Source organism: Staurois parvus, unplaced genomic scaffold (genome assembly GCF_062004578.1).
Source record: "Staurois parvus isolate SC_StPar_1 unplaced genomic scaffold, SC_StPar_1.0 ptg000179l, whole genome shotgun sequence".
In the NCBI taxonomy this organism is placed as follows: domain Eukaryota; kingdom Metazoa; phylum Chordata; class Amphibia; order Anura; family Ranidae; genus Staurois; species Staurois parvus.
Window position 1 is genome coordinate 1,839,400 of NW_028317975.1, and position 23,567 is coordinate 1,862,966.

Here is a 23,567-nt window from a genome sequence, read left to right on the forward strand (position 1 = left end):
ATTATATGTAAGGGGCACTCTGGTGAGGACACCTGATGTAAGGAGGAACTCAGAGAAGAACTCCTGATATAAGGAGGGACTCTGTTAGGGAAACCTGATATAAGGGGCCACAGGTTCTGTTTAATCATCCTAAACTAATGACAACATTCCAAGTTCACTCCTGCACCAACTCTGCACTACCTGTCAGTTGATACTTTCCGGTTATGACTCCATGGTACAGAAGTGTGTAGAGTGAACAGGGATATTGGTTCCATGCATCCCTATCACACTACTGATATTATGCCCCCTTTTTTTACTGCACCCCCCAGATCAGATAGGCTAGATCAGTCCCTGTTAAAACTGGTCCCTTGGACTACAAGCTGTTCAGACCTGCTCAGTCTCAGTTGCAGCCAGGGGCGGACTGACCATTTGGAAACTCGGGCACTGCCCGAGGGCCCGGGGTCAGTAGGGGGCCCCATGAGATGCCCCTGGTACCTTTTTCATAGGCTCTTTTTAGTTTGGGCAAGGACACAGGGGCCCCATGATCCCCTATTGCCCAGGGGCCCCATGAGTTGTCAGTCGACCCCTGGTTGCAGAACCTCCCTGCACTGGCCCATGCCTGGCATCTAAATACGATTCTCCAGCCCCCTTGTGTTTGCTCCCTCCTCCAAAGACTTCCAGACCCCCTCCAGCCCCCTAGATGCACTAGCCACCTCAGCTTCCTCAATCTCCCAGACTCTTGTAGCTGTTCTAACTTTCCCAGTCCTTGGGCATGGAATCCCCTTCACAAGGGATGCAGTCTCTGGCAGGAAAGCCCAGTTTTCCTGATAGGGCTCTGTCTGTAAATTGCAGCAACTGCTCTGTATATATATATATAATCTCTCTCTGTCAGCTCCAACACACATTTACTATATGGGTGTTGTAAGAAAGTAGGGTGTGATATCCAGTCCTTCAGATTGTTGGCTCTTGCTCTTGCATTAGGAGCAGTTACTCCTAATGAGACCACGGATGGTGTCCTGGGGGATTTCCTCCCAGATCTGGACCAGGGCATCACTGAGCTCCTGAACAGTCTGAGGTGCAATCTGGTGTCGTCGGATGGACCGAAACATGACATCCCAGAGGTGTTCTATTGGATTTAGGTCAGGGGAGCATGGAGGCCATTCAGTGGTATCAATTCCTTCATCCTCCAGGAACTGCCTGCATACTCTCCCCACATGAGGCCGGGCATTGTCGTGCACCAGGAGGAACCCAGGACCCACTGCACCAGCATAGGGTCTGATAATGGGTCCAAGGATTTCATCTCAATACCTAATGGCAGTCGGTACCATTGTCTAGACTGTAGAGGTCTGTGTGTCCCTCCATGGATATGCCTTCCCAGACCATCACTGACCCACCACCAAAATGGTCATGCTGAACCATGTTACAGGCAGCAGAACGTTCTCCACGGCTTCTCCAGACCCTTTCACGTCTGTCACATGTGCTCAGGGTGAACCTGCTCTCATCTGTGAAAAGCACAGGGCGCCAGTGGGGGACCTGCCAATTCTGGTGTTCAATGGCAAATGCAAATTGAGCTCTGTGGTGCCGGGCAGTGAGCACAGGGCCCACTAGAGGATGTCGGGCTCTCAGGCCACGCTCATGAAGTCTGTTTCTGATTGTTTGGTCAGAGACATTCACACCAGTGACCTACTGGAGGTCATTTTGTAGGGCTCTGGCAGTGCTCATTCTGTTCCTCCTTGCACAAAGGAGCAGATACCGGTCCTGCCGATGGGTTAAGGACCTTCTGCGGCCCTGTCCAGCTCTCCTAGAGTAACTTCCTGTCCCCTGGATTCTCCTCCATGCTCTTGAGACTGTGCTGGGAGACACCGCAAACCTTCTGGCAATGACAGGTATTGATGTACCATCCTGGAGGAGTTGGACTGCCTGTGCAACCTCTGTAGGGTCCAGGTATGGCCTCATGCTACCAGTAGTGACACTGACCCTAGCCAAATGCAAAACGAGTGAAAAACAGTCAGAATAGATGAGTAGGGAAAAAATGTCAGTGGCCTCCACCTGTAAAATCATTCCTATTTTGCGGGGTCGTCTCATTGTTGCATCTGTTGTTAAATTTATTAACACCAAAGCAGCTGAAACTGATGAACAACCCCCTCTGCTACTTACAGTAACTGACCAGATCCATATCCCAGGAGTTTAATTGACTTGATGCTAGACTCGGATTAAAAAGTGTTCCTTTAACTTTTTGAGCACTGTATATATAAACTATCTCTTCCTACACGCAGTTCCAACACGCATCGACTACATGGTTGTTGTAAGAAATTAGGGTGTGATATCCAGTCCTGCAGATTATTGGGTCTTGTGGCCAGAGGCAAAGACTATGCACTGCATTATAGATTGCTCCTTATTTCTGGCACAAACCTTCAGAGTTGTTGGCCAAAACTTTGTGATTGGAGATCTGCACAAATCACAGAGCATTTGTTGTGAACTCACGAACCTTAGGTCACTTTAGATGGCCAGACTGGAAGGTAGTGCTGTCCATGGGGCCACATCAGCCTAAATATGTGGTCTTCACTCATTGTATCATGTGTGTTCAGGAAAATCCATAAAACAGATGCAACAGTATTGAAATATTTGAGAGAAAATGTTGTACATCTGCAAACCTGAGCTTCAAAAAGCACTGGGTTGGTTCCCCTTGGCAGTTTTATACAAGGAGGGAACTCAGCAGGGAGTCCTCAGTAATACTTTCAGATGATACACATTATCAGGAACTAATTATTCTTCTCTGAGTTGGAGGGTACATTGCCAGCGTGTGATCCTATGTCAGGATTTTTGTCTTCACGCCTCTTAACTCAGATTCGGAAATGGATGAGGTGTGAACTTTGCAGATCGGAGCCTTGGGAACATCAGGCTCAATGGTATCATTTATAACCCCCTTTTTGTTCTACAGACTGGAGGTAGTGATGGGACCGGGCTGTCATTTTGAAACACTTTTTCCACCAATCATCCCACGGGGACCGTCATCTGATGTTCATCTCCAGCTGATTCCGTGGAAAATATACAGACACCATCACTGCCAGAAAATGGAATATGGGACATTGTTACAAATTTTTTAAACTAGTGTAACACTTTTTTTTTTTACAAGAAAGCAAGATATGGTGGAAACTGGAAGTGTACAATCTGAACGCACACGTTCCTGTCTGATGGCTGTGTGTATAAGTGGGTGCTGCAGCCACTGTCGGCTGGAACCGAACAGAATCAGCAAGGGAGACTGTCACCAGCACACTGAGGATCACCAATATGGCTCCAAAAGATTTAAAGAACAATCACATAGTTACAGCAAGGCAACGTTTCGGAGTCTTGCAGGACCCCTTCATCAGGCATGTGACTCCTCGGTGTGCTGGTAATATTCTCCCATGGTGGAAACTGGGACACATATAAGTCAGAAGTCCGGTCAGCAAATCTGCCCCAGCTGGTCTTCCAGTTTATAAAGGTCTTCCTTTCATGTAAGACCATTTGGACCATTATTTTTTCTACACCAGAGTCTAAATTAAATAGGTCCTCTTTGGTTGGTTTCCGGATCGCTGAAGAATTTTTCAGTAAAGTATTAGTTAGTTCCAGAGTTTCCAAACTGCGGCCAGCAGGTCACCACCTGCAACAATTTCACCAACCCCTCAGCTAGGGTCCTTGGTGTATCCTCCATGTGCACAGATTGAGAGTTAAAGACAATTTTTATTTAAACAGCAACCATGTCATACTTACATGCTCTGTGCAGTAGTTTTGCACAGAGCAGCCCTGATCCTCCTCTGCTATGCCAGCGCTTCTGGCTCCTCCCCCCTGCCGAGTGCCCCACAGCAAGCATTAGGTACATAGAGTGCGGCTTAGCCCCACCCTGCGCCCCCCCCATCCCTGCTCATTGGTTGTGATTGACAGCAGCAGGAGCTCGCCTCCAGGGGCATATTTACCACAAGGCAAACAAGGCCGAGTGCCCCACAGCAAGCATTAGGTACATAGAGTGCGGATTAGCCCCCCCCTGCCCCCCCCCATCCCTGCTCATTGGCTGTGACTGATAGCAGCAGGAGCTTGCCTCCAGGGGCATATTTACCACAAGGTAAACAAGGCACTTGCCTAAGGCGGCATTTTTCATGGGGGCAGCACCTTCCCCCCAGAACCAGGTGGAATCTGAGAGAGGCTGCTTGATGGTCTATGTAGAACCTGACTCTCATTCCCGGGGATGTCCAGAGCTGTGAAGATGAGTGTCTGTCTCTCTATTGGGGGGAAGGAGGGGGGATAGTAAAAGGCTCTCCCAGGTGGGGGGCAGGGGTGTGGTTGGTCAATGTCCGGCTCTCTGGGGGTGGTGTTGGTTGGTGTCCATGGGGGCAGATGATTTTTGTGTTGCCTTGGGCAGCACAAAACCTAAATACACCACTGCTTGCCTCCCAGGCTTGTTGCATGGGGAGGGTGTAGTTGATGAGAGCTCCAGTATTTGCCACCCAGGCCCCGTTACTTGGGGTAGGAAACTGCAGCTGGAGAAAAGTTCTTGATAGATAATTGACCATCTGGGCTTAAAGGTCCACAACTTATGTTTTTTATGTGCTGTGCTTCACATCAGGGAACGTGTCCATAATTCAACTCATTTCCAAGGGACCTATGTTTCATCCAGGAGCCAGAGTCTCCTCCCATGAGGAGTCAATGCACAAAGTACAAGAGAAAACCTCCTGCACAACATCATTGTATACCAGAACAAAAACAAGTTGTAACGGAACCGACCCCAGACTGCGCTTGGGTATTGCCATTAGACTACCACTTCCCCGTCCGAACACCGACAACAGACACCACCGCTGACCATACAAGACTAGACAACACCAGTCTTGAAGTAATCCAGAAGATAAAAACTAGTTTATTTCAACACAAATACAAGATATATACACTTAAGGGACAGTCCCCCCCCTGCATAATGACACAGGGCGGGGCAATCTATATTTAGTAACAAGAGACACACAAGTATTCAAACTTCACAACAGCAGACAGTCCCATCAGGAGGGAGGGCTGCTGGAGACACCCCCCCCCCCACTAAACTAATACACATAAACACATACATCCCATAATAGTTTGCTCCCAAGCCTGACAAACAATAGAACAATGGGATGCAATCGCATGGCATTAACAATCCACAACCCCCACCCCACCTATACATGTCTACACAATATTAGGACAGATCACCCTGTACCCCTAACAGGCACAGGGTGACTTACACATAAGAGGGATATGGGGAGCTGAGACAGGGGTCTCCCCACCTCTCCAAAGTGAGCTGGGTTCCATGGACCCCCCACCCAAAGTGACTCCCGTCACACAAGTATCTACCCAGCAGCCTCCACACCAGTCACTCTTCAGGGCAGATTCCTATGTGGCTAAGCCTACACCACTAACACCCATCTAGTACCGCTGTAAAGAGGACCTGTCATTACTTGACATACAGACACACATACACACTGACATTGAAAGAGACAGGCAAAGAGAGATTTTTTTTTCAACAACCACGCTTGCTTATTCTGGTCACTTTGTTTTTAATTAATTAATTTTGACCTTTTAGCTCGATCTGGAAGGAGACAGTATGCTAATAACGACTGAGTGAGAATGATGGATGTGTGTTTTTCGAAATCTTGAGCTTAATAATTATTGTGCGTTTTTTTTTATTTAATTGGTGTCATCGGTTACATTGAAATGACATCAACGTGGCAGTCTCGACAACACGACTTTATAAAAAAAATAAAGCAGGATTTGAATAATAACCTTTCAAAACTCAGAGGAGTATGATGATAACATAATGAACACAATCTAACAAATGGCATTCAATCGCACTGGATGTGTCTTGTGAGTCGTTCTCTGTGGGTGGAAGACAGAACATTTTGGAGTTAAATGTTTTTACTTTTTTTTTTTTTTTTCCACTTTCAATCTACTTTTCATAAATTGCTCATCAAAAGCTTTACAATGGAGTACCAGAAACAAAAAAGCAAAAGAAAATTGAAAAAGTATGAAACTTTTTGGAAAGTCTTTGAAAAGTTGACAAGCGTTTTAAAGAGGAACTTCCACCTTCCAATGAAGATTATAGTCCTTCTCCTCTTTACCTTTGGTGCACTTTTTATGCTGCATTAGGGGCAGGGGCAGACTGACCATTTGGAAACTCGGGCACTGCCCGAGGGCCCGGGGTCAGCAGGGGGCCCCATGAGATGCCCCTGGCAACTTTTTCATAGGCTTTTTTGAGTTTGGGCAAGGACACAGGGGCCCCATGATTCCCTATTGCCCGGGGGCCCCATGAGTTGTCAGTCCTCCCCTGATTAGGGGATTCACACCTGTGATTGCGACCGCACCCTGATTAGATGCGAGAACCCCAGCAGAGGTTCCTGCTATTAGCTGTGAGAGGCAGCCCCACTGAAAGTAATGGGAGGCTGCTGGATCGTGTTTACCCACTTCCAGTCCGGACACTTTCCCCCCCCCTTCCAGTCCGGACACTTTCCCCCCCTTCCAGTCCGGACACTTTCCCCCCCTTCCTGTCCGGACACTTTCCCCCCCTTCCTGTCCGGACACTTTCCTCCCCTTCCAGTCCGGACACTTTCCCCCCTTCCAGTCCGGACACTTTCCCCCCCTTCCAGTCCGGACACTTTCACCCCCCTTCCAGTCCGGACACTTTCCCCCCCTTCCAGTCCGGACACTTTCCCCCCCTTCCAGTCCGGACACTTTGACCCCCTTCCTGTCCGGACACTTTCCTCCCCTTCCAGTCCGGACACTTTCCCCCCCCTTCCAGTCCGGACACTTTCACCCCCTTCCAGTCCGGACACTTTCCCCCCCTTCCAGTCCGGACACTTTCCCCCCCCCTTCCAGTCCGGACACTTTCCCCCCCTTCCCCCCCAGGCCAATTTTCAGCTTTCAGCGCTATCACACTTTGAATGACAATTGCGCGGTCGTGCAACTTTGTACCCATATGAATTTTTTAGTATTTTTTTGAGACAGATAAAGCTTTATTTTGGGGGTATTTATTCACCGCTGGGATTTTTAGTTTTTTTGCTATGTAAATGAAAATGTCCAAAAATTTTGAAAAAAGGGTTTTTCTTATAAAATTTTGCAAATAAATAATATTTCATCATAAATCTTGGCCAAAATTTATTCTGTTATGTTTTTAGTAAAAACAAAATAACCCAAATTAGTTTATAAGCAAAAATTATAATTTTTAAACATTTTTTTACAGTTTTATTTTTTTTTTTATATTATTATTATTTGTTTTTTTTTTACATACTGTCACCCTAGCAGTACAGTGTCACTATGGTGACACTGTACTACTTGTGGGGGGTGATGAAGATTTTTTCTTTTTCTTTTTTTTTTTACACTGATTGCTTTTACACCCATAAAGGCTGTAAAAGCAATTATTTCTCCTTCTCTCTGGCTGCATTCTTGCAGCCATTGAGAAATACTGTGTAGCTGTGATTGGTCACAGCTTGTCACATGGTACAAGGCTGTTGTGAATGGCCCTGTACCATGTGATCTCTGTGATCATTCACAGATTTCACACGTAGTAAGCAATGATGTCAGAAGTGACATCTTGCTTACTACTCTGCATGTGATCACTAATTGGCCAATCAGTGATCACATGATTGGGACCTCGCACAGAGGTCCCGTACGACTATTGGTGTTTCACTGTGTCTGGAGGACACAGCGGGCACCAAATTGCGGCGCTGCGCACTCTCAGGGAGCGCGCACAAGCAGGGGGCGGGGAGGCCCTTTATAAACGGCCACCCTACCCTGCACTGCCACCGTCCGGCCATTTATATACAAATATACGGAAGTGGTTAATAGCAAAAAGTCCAAAATATTGTTTTTTTCTCAAAATTGTCGGTCTTTATTTTTTAGAGCGCAAAAAATAAAAACCGCAGAGGAGATCAAATACTACCAAAAGAAAGCTCAATTAGTGGGAAAAAAAGCACGTAAATTTCATTTGGGTGCAGCGTTGCAAAAATGGGCTGGTCAGGAAGGGGGGGTATATCCTCAGGAAGGCAAGTGAAAGAGCCAAAAGTTGCAGGGTGCAGAATAATAAGGTGGTTAGTCAAGTTTGCGGAATGGATTTCTGGGCCAGGAACTCGCAAATACTTAACGCATCATGTGCAGGAGCATTGTCGTGGTGGAGAATCCACTTGTCAAGCCAGAGCTCTGGTCTTTTCCCCCAGATTCCTGTAACCTTTTCATTTTCCACATTTCCATCCGTCCTTTGCGTTTTTGGCTGCCCACTTCTTGCGTCATCGTAGACATCTTCCCACCCCTCCTTAAACCTCCTATGCCATTAAAAAAACACTTGATTTCTTCATGGAATGTTCACCATAAGCCTGTTGTAACAGAACTAAAGTGTCACTTGCACATTTGTGCCACACAAAATTTGATGTTAATCCGTTGCTCCAGATTCCTGTCACTCATTTTCCACCAACAGTGCAATTTCTTCTCCTACTCCGTAAAAAGTCCACTGGTCTGCAACCCAGGAGAGTGCAAGTTAGAACATGTCAGAACAGGCTGGAGTGCGAATGGCTGTGTGACTCCCCACCATAGGGCTACCAATAGGGAATTCAGTTACCACACCTCCTATTTTTATTTGCTATTTAGCTTTATGAACTACATGCTCTTTTTAAGCTGAGCAGCTAAGAATAGCAAGGTAAATGTAGCAAGCAGAAATAAAATATGTAATAATTCATTTTCTGTGCTATAAAAAATAGATTCAAATGAGAAGAGAGATTATCAACAGAATTACGGATCACAAAAAATACTTCAGCTAAGCTATGACATTTATAAAATACAAAAATTGTATTTTTGTCCGTTTTTTCTGTTCCATCTTTTACCATTTATTAGGTATAAAACTGTAAGTTTGCACAGCTACCATTTAAAAATTCTACTTTATAAAAATGTTTTCATTGATAGAGCATTTCTGAGAGGTGTTCTACAGCATTTGTGGATTTATATACAAACTGAAAATATAGTTAGGTCACACATATACTTCACTGGGATTTATATATATAAATATTTTATATTTAGAGCCCAAGTGATGAATACTGGTAGAAATAAAACACTGGAGTGGTGGGGGCCTTGCCAAAATTATTTATTTTTATTGCTGTCATGCCTGGACCTACACAAACGTAAATCAATTAGTAAAACTAGATATTGATTGCAGTATTGATCGCCTTGTGTACTTTACAGCTCCCTACCAGGTGACATTTTCATTCGATGCGGGAAATGGGCCTATGGAGGTTTCCCTGCTGTCTGTCACGGCCTTGAATGATGGTCAATGGCATTACCTCCGAGCCGAGAGGAATATTAAGGAAACCAGCCTTGTTGTGGATAACCAGCCCAGGAAGTTGGTGCAAACCCCGTTTGATGGGCGCCTCCGACCGCTGCTGAATGCTCAGCTCTATGTGGGTGAGTCCAGATTGCTTTCAAGTTATACGGAATTGCTTTATATCATGGAATAAAATAATATTTCGGCCTATTCCTGACTGCAGTCTGTAGATTAAACTTCTCAGGGATGGTGAACATGAATCCACATTTTACTGTATAACTTGAAGCATGCATCTGTGAACGCTTCTAGTTCTGAAACCATCTGTCAGTTAAAGCCGCTGGTCTCAAATAATGATCAGGAGCCAGTCAGCATGACTAATGGTCATGTGATTGTGGCAAACTGAATATATGGAGAACACTCCAAGTTACCCACAGGCCCAGCGGGTGAGAACAGGTGTCCAAAAGCACGTGCAAAACTCACAGCAATGGTCAAGTTCGGCCTGGCCAGTCCAACCCACGTAGACCCTGCACTTTTCCTACTTCTCCAGATCCTTGGCCTGGCCAGTCCAACCCACGTAGACCCTGCACTTTTCCTACTTCTCCAGATCCTTGGCCTGGCCAGTCCAACCCACGTAGACCCTGCACTTTTCCTACTTCTCCAGATCCTTGGCCTGGCCAGTCCAACTCATGTAGACCATGCACTTTTCCTACTTCTCCAGATCCTTGGCCTCGCCAGTCCAACCCACGCAGTCTCTGCACTTTTCCTACTTCTCCAGAACCTTGGCCTGGCCAGTCCAACCCACGTAGTCTCTGCACTTTTCCTACTTCTCCAGAACCTTGGCCTGGCCAGTCCAACCCACGTAGTCCCTGCACTTTTCCTACTTCTCCAGATCCTTGGCCTGGCCAGTCCAACCCACGTAGTCCCTGCACTTTTCCTACTTCTCCAGATCCTTGGCCTGGCCAGTCCAACCCACGTAGTCCCTGCACGTTTCCTACTTCTCCAGATCCTTGACCTGGCTAGTCCAACCCATGTACTCCCTGCACTTTTCCTACTTCTCCAGATCCTTGGCCTTGCCAGTCCAACCCACGTAGTCCCTGAACTTTTCCTACTTCTCCAGATCCTTGGCCTGGCCAGTCCAACCCACGTAGACCCTGCACTTTTCCTACTTCTCCAGATCCTTGGCCTGGCCAGTCCAACCCATGTAGTCCCTGCACTTTTCCTACTTCTCTAGGACCTTGGCCTGGCCAGTCCAACCCACGTAGTCCCTGCACTTTTCCTACTTCTCCAGAACTTTGGCCTGGCCAGTCCAACCCACGTAGTCCCTGCACTTTTCCTACTTCTCCAGAACCTTGGCCTGGCCAGTCCAACCCACGTAGTCCCTGCACTTTTCCTACTTCTCCAGATCCTTGGCCTGGCCAGTCCAACCCACGTAGTCCCTGCACCTTTCCTACTTCTCCAGAACTTTGGCCTGGCCAGTCCAACCCACATAGTCCCTGCACTTTTCCTACTTCTCAAGAACCTTTCCCTGCTGCTAAGTGCTATCCCTAGCAGGCGGGGAACTTGTCCCTACACTAGCCACTTGCAAAAGGAGCTCCATTTCAGTGGGGCAGGGAAATAATTTGCTCTGCCCTCACCCAAAATGGCCATGGTGGGAATCACAAGGAGACCAGCATCCGATCAGACAGCTTCTGTCCCAGGTTACCACAGGAAGTCATAGAGGAACTAAGTTCCCCACAATTTTCTTCCTTTGATGCATTGTGTAAAGCACCACCTACAGTGGGGAGTATAGACTGCAGCTGCTTACACTGAACTTTGTTTACAAACAAACCTGCCAGCTACAGCGGAGCCTTCCATTGAGAGGAAGCACTGTGACAGCTGAAACCAGCTTGATGCAGCTGTCACGGTACAACACAGTGAATTACATGAATACGGTACATGCATTTTGTTTTTTTAAAAATGTCCACTTTCATCTGTATTTGGTTATCCCCAAACCAGACCAGGCAGAGCAACTCCCCTTCAAGCTTACCTCGTTCTTTACCAGACCCATAATGTAATCTAGATAAGGGTTAGGTATACATAGATGTGTGCTCCCTATATTAATGGTTGGAGAAAGGCCATCCCCATAAATTGCTGGTCAAAAGAGTAGGATCTCTTACCTTCTCTTCTCTTTACAACCAGTGGGACAAAGGACCTCATACATTGGTAGACAGTCAGAAGAAGAGTATACTTTCCATTAGTGGTTACATTTTTGGTTTGTCTTGGAACCCCTAGCAACCACTAGAAGAACCTTGGATGGGAAAATGGGCCATTGCTGGAAGTTCTAGAGAGAAGGATCTCTTACATATATGACCATTGGGACAAGGGGCCAGGCACATTGGTTGACCATTGGAAGAAGAATATCCTTTCTATTAGTGGTTACATTTTTGTATTTTCTAGGAACCCCTAGCAACAACTAGAGGAACCCTGGATATGAAAGATTAATTTGGGCCACTACTGGAAGCTAGAGAAACTGAGGATTGGCTCTACATTATCACAAATGTCAGAAGCTGATGATGACTTTCTTTTCCATAGGTGGGACAGCATCCAAACAGAGGGGCTTTGTGGGGTGTATCCGTTACCTCCAATTGAATGGTCAGACATTGGATCTGGAGGAAAAAGCCAAAGTGACTCCGGGGATCAGGCCGGGCTGTCCTGGCCATTGCAGTAGTTATGGGAACTTATGCCACAACAATGGAAAGTGTGTGGAGAAACGCAATGGATACACCTGTGACTGCACAAACTCTGCCTTTGAGGGACTTTACTGCAAGAAAGGTAAGGCATTCATTGTCATTGGAGGAATTACCTGAGTGGTATTTCTCCCCCTGTTTATGTCACCAAGCAAGTCTTTCCCAACCTATTTAACATAGAGGAACCCATGAAAAAACTTCTATATCTCAGAGAACCCCTGCTTATAACTACTATGTTTGCTCAATGTACTTTATAGTGATCAGTAGGTTGATATATAAAAATAAATAAAAGAATAAGGAATGTGGCATACTTTTCTTATGAAATTAAGCAAAATTATTTTCAATAATAATAATGGAATTAATGCATTAAACAATAATATTCATCATCATCATCATCATAATATAAATGGACAAAAAAGAACCCAGACAGTGAAAATTGAAGAGTTCCCTTGATTGGGATTCAGTGGAAAAATTGCCCAATTACACTACCAGTCAATGAAAAAGGCCCTCCTGACACTGGTGATCAGTGGGGGAACGGAACTCTTAAATTGATGGACATTAGGAAAAGAACCCCCTTATGCTGGGAAGAATGTTTCTTACATTGGTGGTCAATGGGAGGAATGCATTTAATATTGGTGGTCAGTGTTAAGAATGGCCTTTACCTTAGCGGTCAGTGTGAATAATGCTTCTTGCAATGGTGATCAGTGGCAAGAATGATTCCTTTATTAGTGGTCATTGGGAAGAATGCTCCTTACATTGGTGGTTAGTGGAATTAATGTCTCTTACCTTGATGGTCATTGGGAAGAATGCCCCTTACATTTTTGGTCACTGGGAAGGTTGTTTCATATATAAGTCAGTGAGAAGAATGCAATGGTGATCATTGGGAAAAATGTTCCTTACATTGGTGATAAGTAGGAAGAATGTAGGAAAGTTTTTCAGTTGAATCTAAATGTATGGTCCATTCACCAGTATGGACAAGCAGGTGTAAACGGACTTGTGTCCATTTATACCTGCCTACCTCCAGATCAGAAGTTAGTCAGGTGTAAATGACTTCCTCTGGACTGCTGCCCATAGATAATAGCAGGCTCTGTCAGTGTCTGCTCTGTAGAAACTGAGCGTAGATAGATATGTCATCCACCAGCTCTGCTCCAATCAACAGGGGATTTGTGAGCAGATCCCCTGCTGATCAGGACGAAGTCTGCCCCATGTAAAAGGAGCCTTACTTTGGTGATCATTGGGAAGACTGCCCCTTACATTGGTGACCAGTGGGAAGAATGTTTCTAATGTTGTTGGTCAGTGGGAAGAATGTCCCTTACATTGGTGGTCAGTGGGAAGAATGTCCCTTACATTGGTGATCAGTGGGAAGAATGCTCCTTACATTGGTGGTCAGTGGGAAGAATGTCCGTTACATTGGTGATCAGTGGGAAGAATGTCCCTTACATTGGTGGTCAGTGGGAAGAATGCCCCTTACATTGGTGATCAGTGGGAAGAATGCCCCTTACATTGGTGGTCAGTGGGAAGAATGCTCCTTACATTGGTGGTCAGTGGGAAGAATGTCCGTTACATTGGTGATCAGTGGGAAGAATGTCCCTTACATTGGTGAACATTGGGAAGAATGCTCCTTACATTGGTGATCAGTGGGAAGAATGCCCCTTATATTGGTGATCAGTAGAAAGAATGCTCCTTACATTGGTGATCAGTAGGAAGAATGCCCCTTATATTGGTGGTCAGTGGGAAGAATGCTCCTTACATTGGTGATCAGTGGGAAGAATGCCCCTTATATTGGTGATCAGTAGAAAGAATGCTCCTTACATTGGTGATCAGAGGGAAGAATGTCCCTTATATTGGTGATCAGCGGGAAGAATGCTCCTTACATTGGTGATCAGTGGGAAGAATGCTCCTTACATTGGTGATCAGTGGGAAGAATGCTCCTTACATTCGTGAACATTGGGAAGAATGCTCCTTACATTGGTGATCAGTGGGAAGAATGCCCCTTATATTGGTGATCAGTGGGAAGAATGCCCCTTATATTGGTGATCAGTGGGAAGAATGCTCCTTACATTGGGTCAGTGGGAAGAATGCTCCTTACATTGGTGAACATTGGGAAGAATGCCCCTTATATTGGTGATCAGTAGAAAGAATGCTCCTTACATTGGTGATCAGTGGGAAGAATGCTCCTTACATTGGTGCTCAGTGGGAAGAATGCTCCTTACATTGGTGATCATTGGGAAGAATATTCCTTACATTTGCTTAGTGGTAAAAAATGCCCTTCACCCATTGCAGAAAGTTAACATGATTATTGATATCAATGGCTATTTATCTAAGAGTCAGAAATGGCTCATTGCTCAAGGAACCAATAGCAACCTCTAAAGAAACCCTAAAGTTCCATAAAACCCTGGCTGAAAAAGAGCCTTTCAGTGGTGGACACCAGCCATGTATAGTTTATGGTAGTTTGAAGACTGTCCTATACAGGACGTCTTATTCTGTTTTGTTCTTCCTTTTTAAAAACCTTGTCTATATTTCTGTTGTCTTTCTAGAGGTTTCTGCAATGTTTGAAGCTGGGACCTCGGTCACCTATGTTTTCCAGGAGCCGTATCCAGTGTCCAGGAATGCCAGTGCATCGGTCTCGGCGATATACGCAGACACCGTGATATCCAGGGAAAATATTGCCTTCAGCTTTCTCACAGCTCAGGCTCCGAGCCTCTTACTCTACATTGACTCCTTCTACCAGGACTACCTGGCCGTACTGCTCTGCAGGAATGGTGAGCCTCCTATGTGCCCTGTATATATCGCTCAGAAGAGCTTATTCAACCTCTTGTTCTAAACTGGAAAATACTGATTAGAGTTTTGTCAGTTATTCTGTCTTGATATTCAAAAACTGCTGAACTCTGGGATAAGCAAGTATCATATACTGTAATTGTATTGGTCATATGTATTCTTCTTGAATCTTGGTGTGCTCTGCAGGGGCGGACTGACAACTCAATAGGGGATCATGGGGCCCCTGTGTCCTTGCCCAAACTCAAAAAAGCCTATGAAAATGGTACCAGGGGCAGCTCATGGGGCCCCCTACTGACCCCGGGCCCTCGGGCAGTGCCCGAGTGTCGAAATGGTCAGTCCGCCCCTGGTGCTCTGTGTATTTCTTCCAGATCTGTGCAGCAATTCAGTGTGAGACTTCCTGTAATAAAGACCACTCACTGCTGCTGTTACACCTTGTGCGGGGGGACTGGTCTTGTATCCTCCTGTAGTTTTCTGCAAGTCTGCTGGGTGGAACCTGCTGGGTCCACAGCTCTCGAGGAATGTATTTAAATGAAAGCCTTTATGCCCAGAGTTTAGCTTTCCAGCATATGAGAACCATAACAATTTATTTTTCCTAATTGCTCCATTTTGGTCTGTTTACTGTGTTTTGTTATTTCTGTTTGATCCATACAAAAAAATACATGTTAAGTAAAATTTCATAGCTGTCCTGTATACACTCCCTGGGTTATCTCAAGGAGTCTTATTAGCCCAAAGTGGAAAAAGCCAGTGGCTCACCATAAAAATTCAATGCAGGTGTAATTTTATTGTTCCAGACACACGGACACAGAGCCCCCACCTTACAGGGTATTGGGTGAAATACCTACAATAATTAGTATCTACAATAATTGTAGAATAATAAGGTATCTACAATAATTGTAGAATCTCATAATTTTTCTACAGTTAAGCCCAGTTTTTTGTTTGGAACACATCAAAGGAGGAGATTCCAGGTGGGGACCTTGTGTTTGTTTGTCTGGAACAATAAAGTTACACCTGCGCTGAACTTTAATGGAGCATCATCTGCTTTTTCTCCTTCAGGTTTACTAGTGGTTGGGGCATAGGCCAACCGCCTGCTCTGGTTCTGGTACTTGGTAAGCCAAATGAGTGAACCTATGTAACGGGCTTGTGACTTGGACTTTTAACACCCCTAATCCTCCTCCAGTAAGGGTTACAGAGGTCTGAAGTTGGATAGCCAGGGGTGGACTGACCATTTGGAAACTCGGGCACCGCCCGAGGGCCCGGGGTCAGTAGGGGGCCCCATTAAATGCCCCTGGTACCTTTTTCATAGGCATTTTTGAGTTTGGGCAAGGACACAGGGGCCCCATGATCCCCTATTGCCCGGGGGCCCCATGAGTTGTCAGTCCGCCGCTGCCAGGGGCATATTTGCCACAAGTCAAACAAGGCATTAGCCTAGGGTGGCATTTTTTAGGGGGGGCAGCACTGCCCCCTGGAAGAAGGGACATATGCGGCATGGGGACCAGGTGGGATCCGAGAGAGGCTGCGGGCTGCTTGATGATGTATGCAGAGCCCAACTGTCGTTCTCGGGGATGTCCAGAGCTGTGAAGGTGAGTGTCTCTCTGTCGTCATGTGGGGGGAAGTTAGTGGAAGGCTCTCTCGGGTGGGAGGATGGGGCAGGGGTGTTGTTGGTCACTGTCAGGCTCTCTCCCCAGGAAGGGGTGGTGGAGGCATCTGGTGTTGGTTGGTGTCAGGCTCTCTCTCTGCCTGGGAGGGGGGAGGAGTCTGACTTTTGTGTTGCCTAGGGTAGTACAAAACCTAAATACACCACTGTGGATAGCCCAGAACGGTTTGCAAGAGGCTGTAGTCCTGTTCAGAGAAACCGTGAAGGTCCCTATCAGTAAAGATACTGGCATCTTCAAATGTTTTCCTAAAAGTCAGATTGGGGTTATTTGAAAGGAAAATGTGTTGAATAGTAAGAGCAGTTCAGTGATGACATCTGTTGCATACATTACATTTCATAGCATTGATTACATTCATTTGCTAATTCCCTCGAGCGTTCTCTAGAATTGTTACATTGTATCTCTTGTCACAAAGATGTACTGTATGTATTTTCTATGGTCCTTCAGCCCTATTGGCCATAATGTGATATTTTATTATAGCCCATAATGTAAGAACATTTATTCAGAAAAGAAAATGGTTCAAAGATCATTTGTTTGTGCCGTATTTCCACAGAAGGTATGTACGTGCAAATTCATTGAACAAATGGGTATGCAATTTTTTTTAAGAGTCCCTTATGTACAATTTCCATAACATTTCAATAATATTTATTGTCAGTCTTTAGTTTGCCCCTTTCATCAGATGTTCCCATCAGAGCGCCCCCTTACATCATGTATCCCCATTAGACTGCTTTCTTCCATCGGGTGTCCTCATCAGAGTGTCACCTTACATCAGGTGTCCCCATCAGCATTCCTCATTACATCATGCCCAAAGCAATATTCTGCATATGACTCAAGGCAAGAAATATGTCACCAGCACACCATGGAACACCATAAAAAGGGTCCAATGCTTTACCAAATGACCACATCACAGCAAAGGATAGCAACATTTCAGAGCCATGCAGGACCCCTTCATCATGCATGCGATGGATGGTCACATGCCAGATTAAGTGGTCCAGTGTGGTTCAGAAGTGTTGCTATCTTCTGCTGTGATGTGACCGTTCAAAAAAAGCTTTAGACCCTTTTTATGGTGTTCCCTGGTGTGCTGGTGACATATTTCTTGCCCTTGCCTCAAGTGTTCCCATCAGAGTGCCCCTTACAAGTGTCCCCATTGGAGCACCCTCGTACCTTTTAGTGCCAGGGAAGCAGAGGGTGGGAGCCAGGAGGTGGAGTAAGGAGGGTGTTGTGGTTGGCTAGTTATGACCCTATCACCACTCCAGCCCTGTTATAACACAGTCCCACCTGCTGAGGCCGACCCCTCCGCTATTTTGTGCCCTGCTGCTTGCTGTAGGCCTCCTCATGACATCCCCAGCCATAGACCTTTATATCTGAAGAAGGAATGTTCAGACAATAAATAACTTCAGTGCCCTGGTGTTGTTCATGTAATGGCAGGACAGCCACATCACAAGGACATTAATTCCAGAGTCATTTGACATGCTCAGGCAATCACATAAAGTGGACGATCCGCAGTAGTCTGAGGTGAAAGCACATGCAGCACCTCACAGCCATCTCACTACAGTCTCTCCTCAGGGTCAAAAGTACTCACAGGACTGTGTTCCTTGCAGACACGTCCTAGATGGGTACATCTTTCCCGGGAACCCTCCATGGAAGCAGCTTCATATGGGATCTCCAGCCTGGCCCGTAAGGCCATATGCAATCCACTCTAGCCCCCATCTTCTTAAGGGACAGACTATCTACAGCCGGCTTCTCCAGCATACAGGTCCACTCTACCTGGCCTCCTGGTCTGTCTAGGGCCCACATGTGTAGATTACATTTTCACCGATGTGGGGTGTGTGGATTCCATGCTTTGAATCTATTGTGCTCCCTCCCCATTTAGCTTATACTGTACAGGACCATTGATCAGGGGGTACCACCAGTCCTCTTGTACAGGGCCCAGGCCAACAGGGGGGCCCGGACAGCTGGGTGAATAAGATGTGGGAAGGGAGGGTGATCGGCACGGTGGGGGGCAATCACTGGAACCGATCCCCTGTATGGCCCTCTCTCTGCAGCAACTGTAAACTGCCTACTTCTCTTCTTCCACTTTTAGCTGCTGCAGAGAGAGTCATACAGGGGATCATTTCCAGTTATTGCCACCCACTCATCACCCTCCCTGTGCACCATACGTCCCCCCCCCTTGCCCAGGCTCCCATATGTGCGCCCACCCCTGCAGTGCTGCCAGGTTCCATCCTTTCCTTCCCACTGTCAGCTGCTAGCACACAATAGGATTCTTCAGGATCCAGAGTGGGGGAAGGGTACAATAAATATGTTACCAGTCTCTTCCTTTCCTGAGTGAACATAATGAGTGATCAGTACTGATCACTCACTGTGTTCATTCATAACTGAATAAAAGTAAACTGTGTTTTACACGTTGGCTGTATGGGGCCATGTGGTTTCTAACAGCAGCCCTGATACTGTATATAAGTGCTCAGTCACCCCTGACATCACTTGTGGGAGGGCTCTACCTAAAGGGGCCTAACACCTAATGTCACTTGCTGCCATAACAGACACATTTCTGCTACAGAGCCACCTAGTAGTGAAGTGGCTAACTGCACCTGCCTATACGCGGTCCTGGACAGAAGAAATGCCATTCCAATGTTGAGTATATGGCATGCACATGAGATCATTCCTTTTTATGTTGCCACCATCAGGGGCATATTTACCACAAGGCAAACAAGGCATTTGCCTAGGGCGGCATTTTTCAGGGGGACAGCGCTGCCCCCCGGAAGAAGGAACACATGCCGCTTGGGGACAAGGTGGGATCCAAGAGAGTCTGCCGGCTGCTTGATGGTGTATGCAGAGCCTGACTCTCATTCCTGGAGCTGTGAAGGGGAGTGTCTGTGAGTTTCCTTCTCTCTCTTGCCAGGGATGGGAGGGGGGTGGTAGTGGAAGGCTCTCTCGGCTGGGCGGGAGGTGGTGTTGGTTGGTGTCAGGCTTTCCCCTTTGGGGGGGGGGGTGTGCTGCTGGTTGGTGTTATGCTCTATCCGCGGTTGGGGGGGTGTTGGCTGATGTTATGCTCTCTCCACAGTGGGGGGGCGTATTGGTCGGTCTCAGTCAGGCTCTCTCCGCGGGAAAGGTTGGTGCGGCTGCTTTTCGTGTTGCCTAGAGCAGCACAAAACCTAGATACACCACTGGCCACCATCCTAAAAACCAATCACTGCAAAGGAATACGCCCTAGGGATTGGCTGGCTAGCTGGCTGGGGGTTCAGACCGCCGTCCATCATTTAATGATGCCCGCTATAGACTGCTAAAGACACAGGATAGCTTCTCCTCTTCTGATAGTGACCGGTGCACTTTAGTTCTGTGTGCTCCATGGAAATTACAGGGCGTGACCTCCCCTTGCATTGTGGTAGAGGGAGTGCCAGGATCCTGCGGCGCAGGTGATAAATGCGCTAGCCGTTAAGTTGATTACCCCCATCCACCCAACAAGCTGAGAATGTGCTTGTAATTTTGTAAAAAAAAATCTCAAAACTCATTTGTTTTTTGGGACAATTTACACACTTTTCCTTGAGTCAGAATTAAAAGGCTCCGAATGAGCTGGAGATGCGTGACTTTGTATCACCAGATGCCTTTCCAAACGGCAAATTTACCAAATAAAAGTCCCCAGAGGCAGAGCGCTAATTAACAAACAGGTTTTCAGCCCAGCTGTTCGGAATATCGCGCCTTGTTTCCTTTTTTCTTTTTTTTTTTATTTTACACATTGATGCAGTAATATGAAGGACTGCGGTTTAAGACCAGCAAGACACCGGCAGATATTTCAAGACTGAATGACAGCAGAAATGACTTGCTTGGATGGTATAAGACATTAAACGGGAAAGTTGCCACTCCTAAATCACCGCGATGTTGTCACATAAGCAAAAAAAATTGCGGAACGCAATTTGTCCTCTGCAACACTAATATTTGGTAATGTCTTGACCTCCCTTCTTTAATTAGATTCTACCGTAATTATTTTTTCTTTGAGCTCATTAATATCCTCTTCTGAGAGACGGAGGCTTTTTAATAAGTTGAAATGGCGTTCTTAATCATTTTAATTGTCAGGCTGGGCAAATTTTTAATCTTGGAGTGGATTCTATAATTCTGACTCGCCGAGCGCCCGGTGGGATTTATGAAGAATTTTTTTGCAGTTGACTTACAGATTAGACTGACTCAGGGAATTTTTTAATTTAATACAGTCAAAAGGAGAAGAAAAGTTGTTATTGGACAAGGTGTGTTGTTGACAAATCAATCCACTCTTTCCCTTAGAAAAAAATTGAAAAGAAAAATGAAAAGAAAAAAGCTTTAGTAGAATTATAGTGGGAGTTGTTTGTGTGTGTCGATTGTAGTTTGGAATGCTTTGCTGTCCGCCTGATTGGGGGTGCAATGGTGGTGATGTAAGGGTTACAGTCCTAGGCTACTTAACTCCTGACTGGACATTTTGTTATCATAGTTGGGTTGCTTTGTTGCCCTCTTGGTTGGAGGTTGCAATGTTGGTAAATGTTTAGGAACCATGTCATGGTCCTAAGCTGCTTGATTCCTGGCTGGACGTGTTATGGTTGCAGTTGGGTTGCTTTGTTGCCCTCCTGGTTGGAGGTTGCAATGTTGGTAAATGTTTAGGAACCGTGTCATGGTCCTAAGCTGCTTGATTCCTGGCTGGACATGTTGTGGTTGTAGTTGGGTTGCTTTGTTGCCCTCCTGGTTGGAGGTTGCAATGTTGGTAAATGTTTAGGAACTGTCATGGTCCTAAGCTGCTTGATTCCTGGCTGGACATTTTGTTATCATAGTTGAGTTGCTTTGTTGCCCTCCTGGTTGGAGATTGCAATGTTGGTAAATGTTTAGGAACCGTGTCATGGTCCTAAGCTGCTTGATTCCTGGCTGGACATGTTGTGGTTGTAGTTGGGTTGCTTTGTTGCCCTCCTGGTTGGAGGTTGCAATGTTGGTAAATGTTTAGGAACCGTGTCATGGTCCTAAGCTGCTTGATTCCTGGCTGGACGTGTTGTGGTTGTAGTTGGGTTGCTTTGGTGCCCTCCTGGTTGGAGGTTGCAATGTTGGTAAATGTTTAGGAACCGTGTCATGGTCCTAAGCTGCTTGATTCCTGGCTGGACGTGTTGTGGTTGTAGTTGGGTTGCTTTGCTGTCCTCCTGGTTGGGGGTGCAAATGGTGGCGATGTGTGGGAACTGTGTTATGGTCCTAGACTACTCAACTCCTGACCAGTGCTGTGATTGTAGTTCATTTGCTTTGTTGTCCTTCCGGTTTGGGGTGCCATAGTGGTAATGATGTGTGGGAACTATTTTATGGTCCTAGGCTGTTCCTGACTGGACATGTTCTGCTCACAGTTGGGTTGCTTTGTTGGCCTTCTGGTTGGGGGTGCAGTGGTGGTTACATAGTCTGGCTGAAAAAAGACAAAAGTCCATCCAGTTCAACCATTAAAAAAAAAAATTATAATCCTACACCCACAGTTGATCCAGAGGAAGGCAAAAAAAAACCAGCAAAGAATGATCCAATTTGCTCCTGCAGGGGAAAAAAATCCTTCCTGATCCCCCGAGAGGCAGAGATGGAGATCATATCCCCCCCTTATGTATTATACATGGAGATCATATCCCCCCCTTATGTATTATACATGGAGATCATATCCCCCCCCTTATGTATTATACATGGAGATCATATCCCCCTTATGTATTATACATGGAGATCATATCCCCCTTATGTATTATACATGGAGATCGTATCCCCCCTTATGTATTATACATGGAGATCATACCCCCCCCCCCCCTTATGTATTATACATGGAGATCATATCCCCCCTTATGTATTATACATGGAGATCATATCCCCCTTATGTATTATACATGGAGATCATATCCCCTCTTATGTATTATACATGGAGATCATATCCCCCCTTATGTATTATACATGGAGATCATATCCCCCCTTATGTATTATACATGGAGATCATATCCCCCCTTATGTATTATACATGGTGATCATATCCCCCCCTTATGTATTATACATGGAGATCATATCCCCCCCTTATGTATTATACATGGTTATCATATCCCCCCTTATGTATTATACATGGTGATCATATCCCCCCTTATGTATTATACATGGAGATCATATCCCCCCTTATGTATTATACATGGAGATCATATCCCCCCCTTATGTATTATACATGGTTATCATATCCCCCCTTATGTATTATACATGGTGATCATATCCCCCCTTATGTATTATACATGGAGATCATATCCCCCCCTTATGTATTATACATGGTTATCATATCCCCCCTTATGTATTATACATGGTGATCATATCCCCCCTTATGTATTATACATGGAGATCATATCCCCCCTTATGTATTATACATGGAGATCATATCCCCCCTTATGTATTATACATGGAGATCATATCCCCCCTTAATCTCCTCCTCTCTGGTAATGTGTGGGAACCATGTTATGGTCCTAGACTACTCGACTTCTGACTAAACGAGTTGTGATCATAGATGGGTTGCTTTCTTTGCCTACTCTTTGGGGGTGCAAACGTGGTGATGTGTGGGAACTGTGGTATGGTCCTAGGCCTCTTGGCTCTGGAGTGGACATGTTCTGATCATAGTTGAGATGCTTTATGGTCCTCCTGGTTGGGGGTGCAATGGTGGTGATGTGTGGGAACCATGTTACTGTCCTTGACTGCTCAACTCCTGACAGAACTGTTGAGGGGTGCTGGTTCTGGTTCATCAGACGGCCACTGTCATACAACTCAGTGCTCGTTGGTTAAGATGTTTTATTTTGGTAAGTTCACTAGGGTCCCATCAGCAGTTTTCAATGTCCCTGTTGCATGGGATGTAATCTGGGTACAGGCAATTTTAGACAAGTGGTGCCCAGTTTGTGCGTTGGTTGGGATTAGGTACTGCTAAAAGGTTTTGAGGTATATGGGATCCCTTTCTTCAGGCCTTGTAGGGCTGAAGAAGAGAAATAGGTTCTATATGTAGTGACCCCCCTGGCTGGGAGAAATGTAAACCCCCAGCACCAGGGTGGGCTGACATTACTGAGTGGATCCATGGCCACAGTGGAGAGTTACCAAAGTGAAGGGCACCAGTCACGTTAGTCTTTTTAAACTTTT

The 23,567-nt window shown here is 45.9% G+C and overlaps 1 protein-coding gene across 1 annotated transcript in view; it reads left to right on the forward strand.

Annotated features, from left to right (window-relative positions):
* The window catches only part of LOC149462245 (contactin-associated protein-like 5), a 689,962-nt gene that overhangs the window by 567,083 nt on the left and 99,312 nt on the right, over positions 1-23,567 (forward strand). The window contains exons 17-19 of the mRNA XM_089677184.1: positions 9,205-9,423; positions 11,855-12,094; positions 14,547-14,771. Of these exons, the coding sequence (XP_089533310.1) occupies positions 9,205-9,423; positions 11,855-12,094; positions 14,547-14,771 (684 nt within the window). The remainder of the gene's footprint in view (positions 1-9,204; positions 9,424-11,854; positions 12,095-14,546; positions 14,772-23,567) is intronic.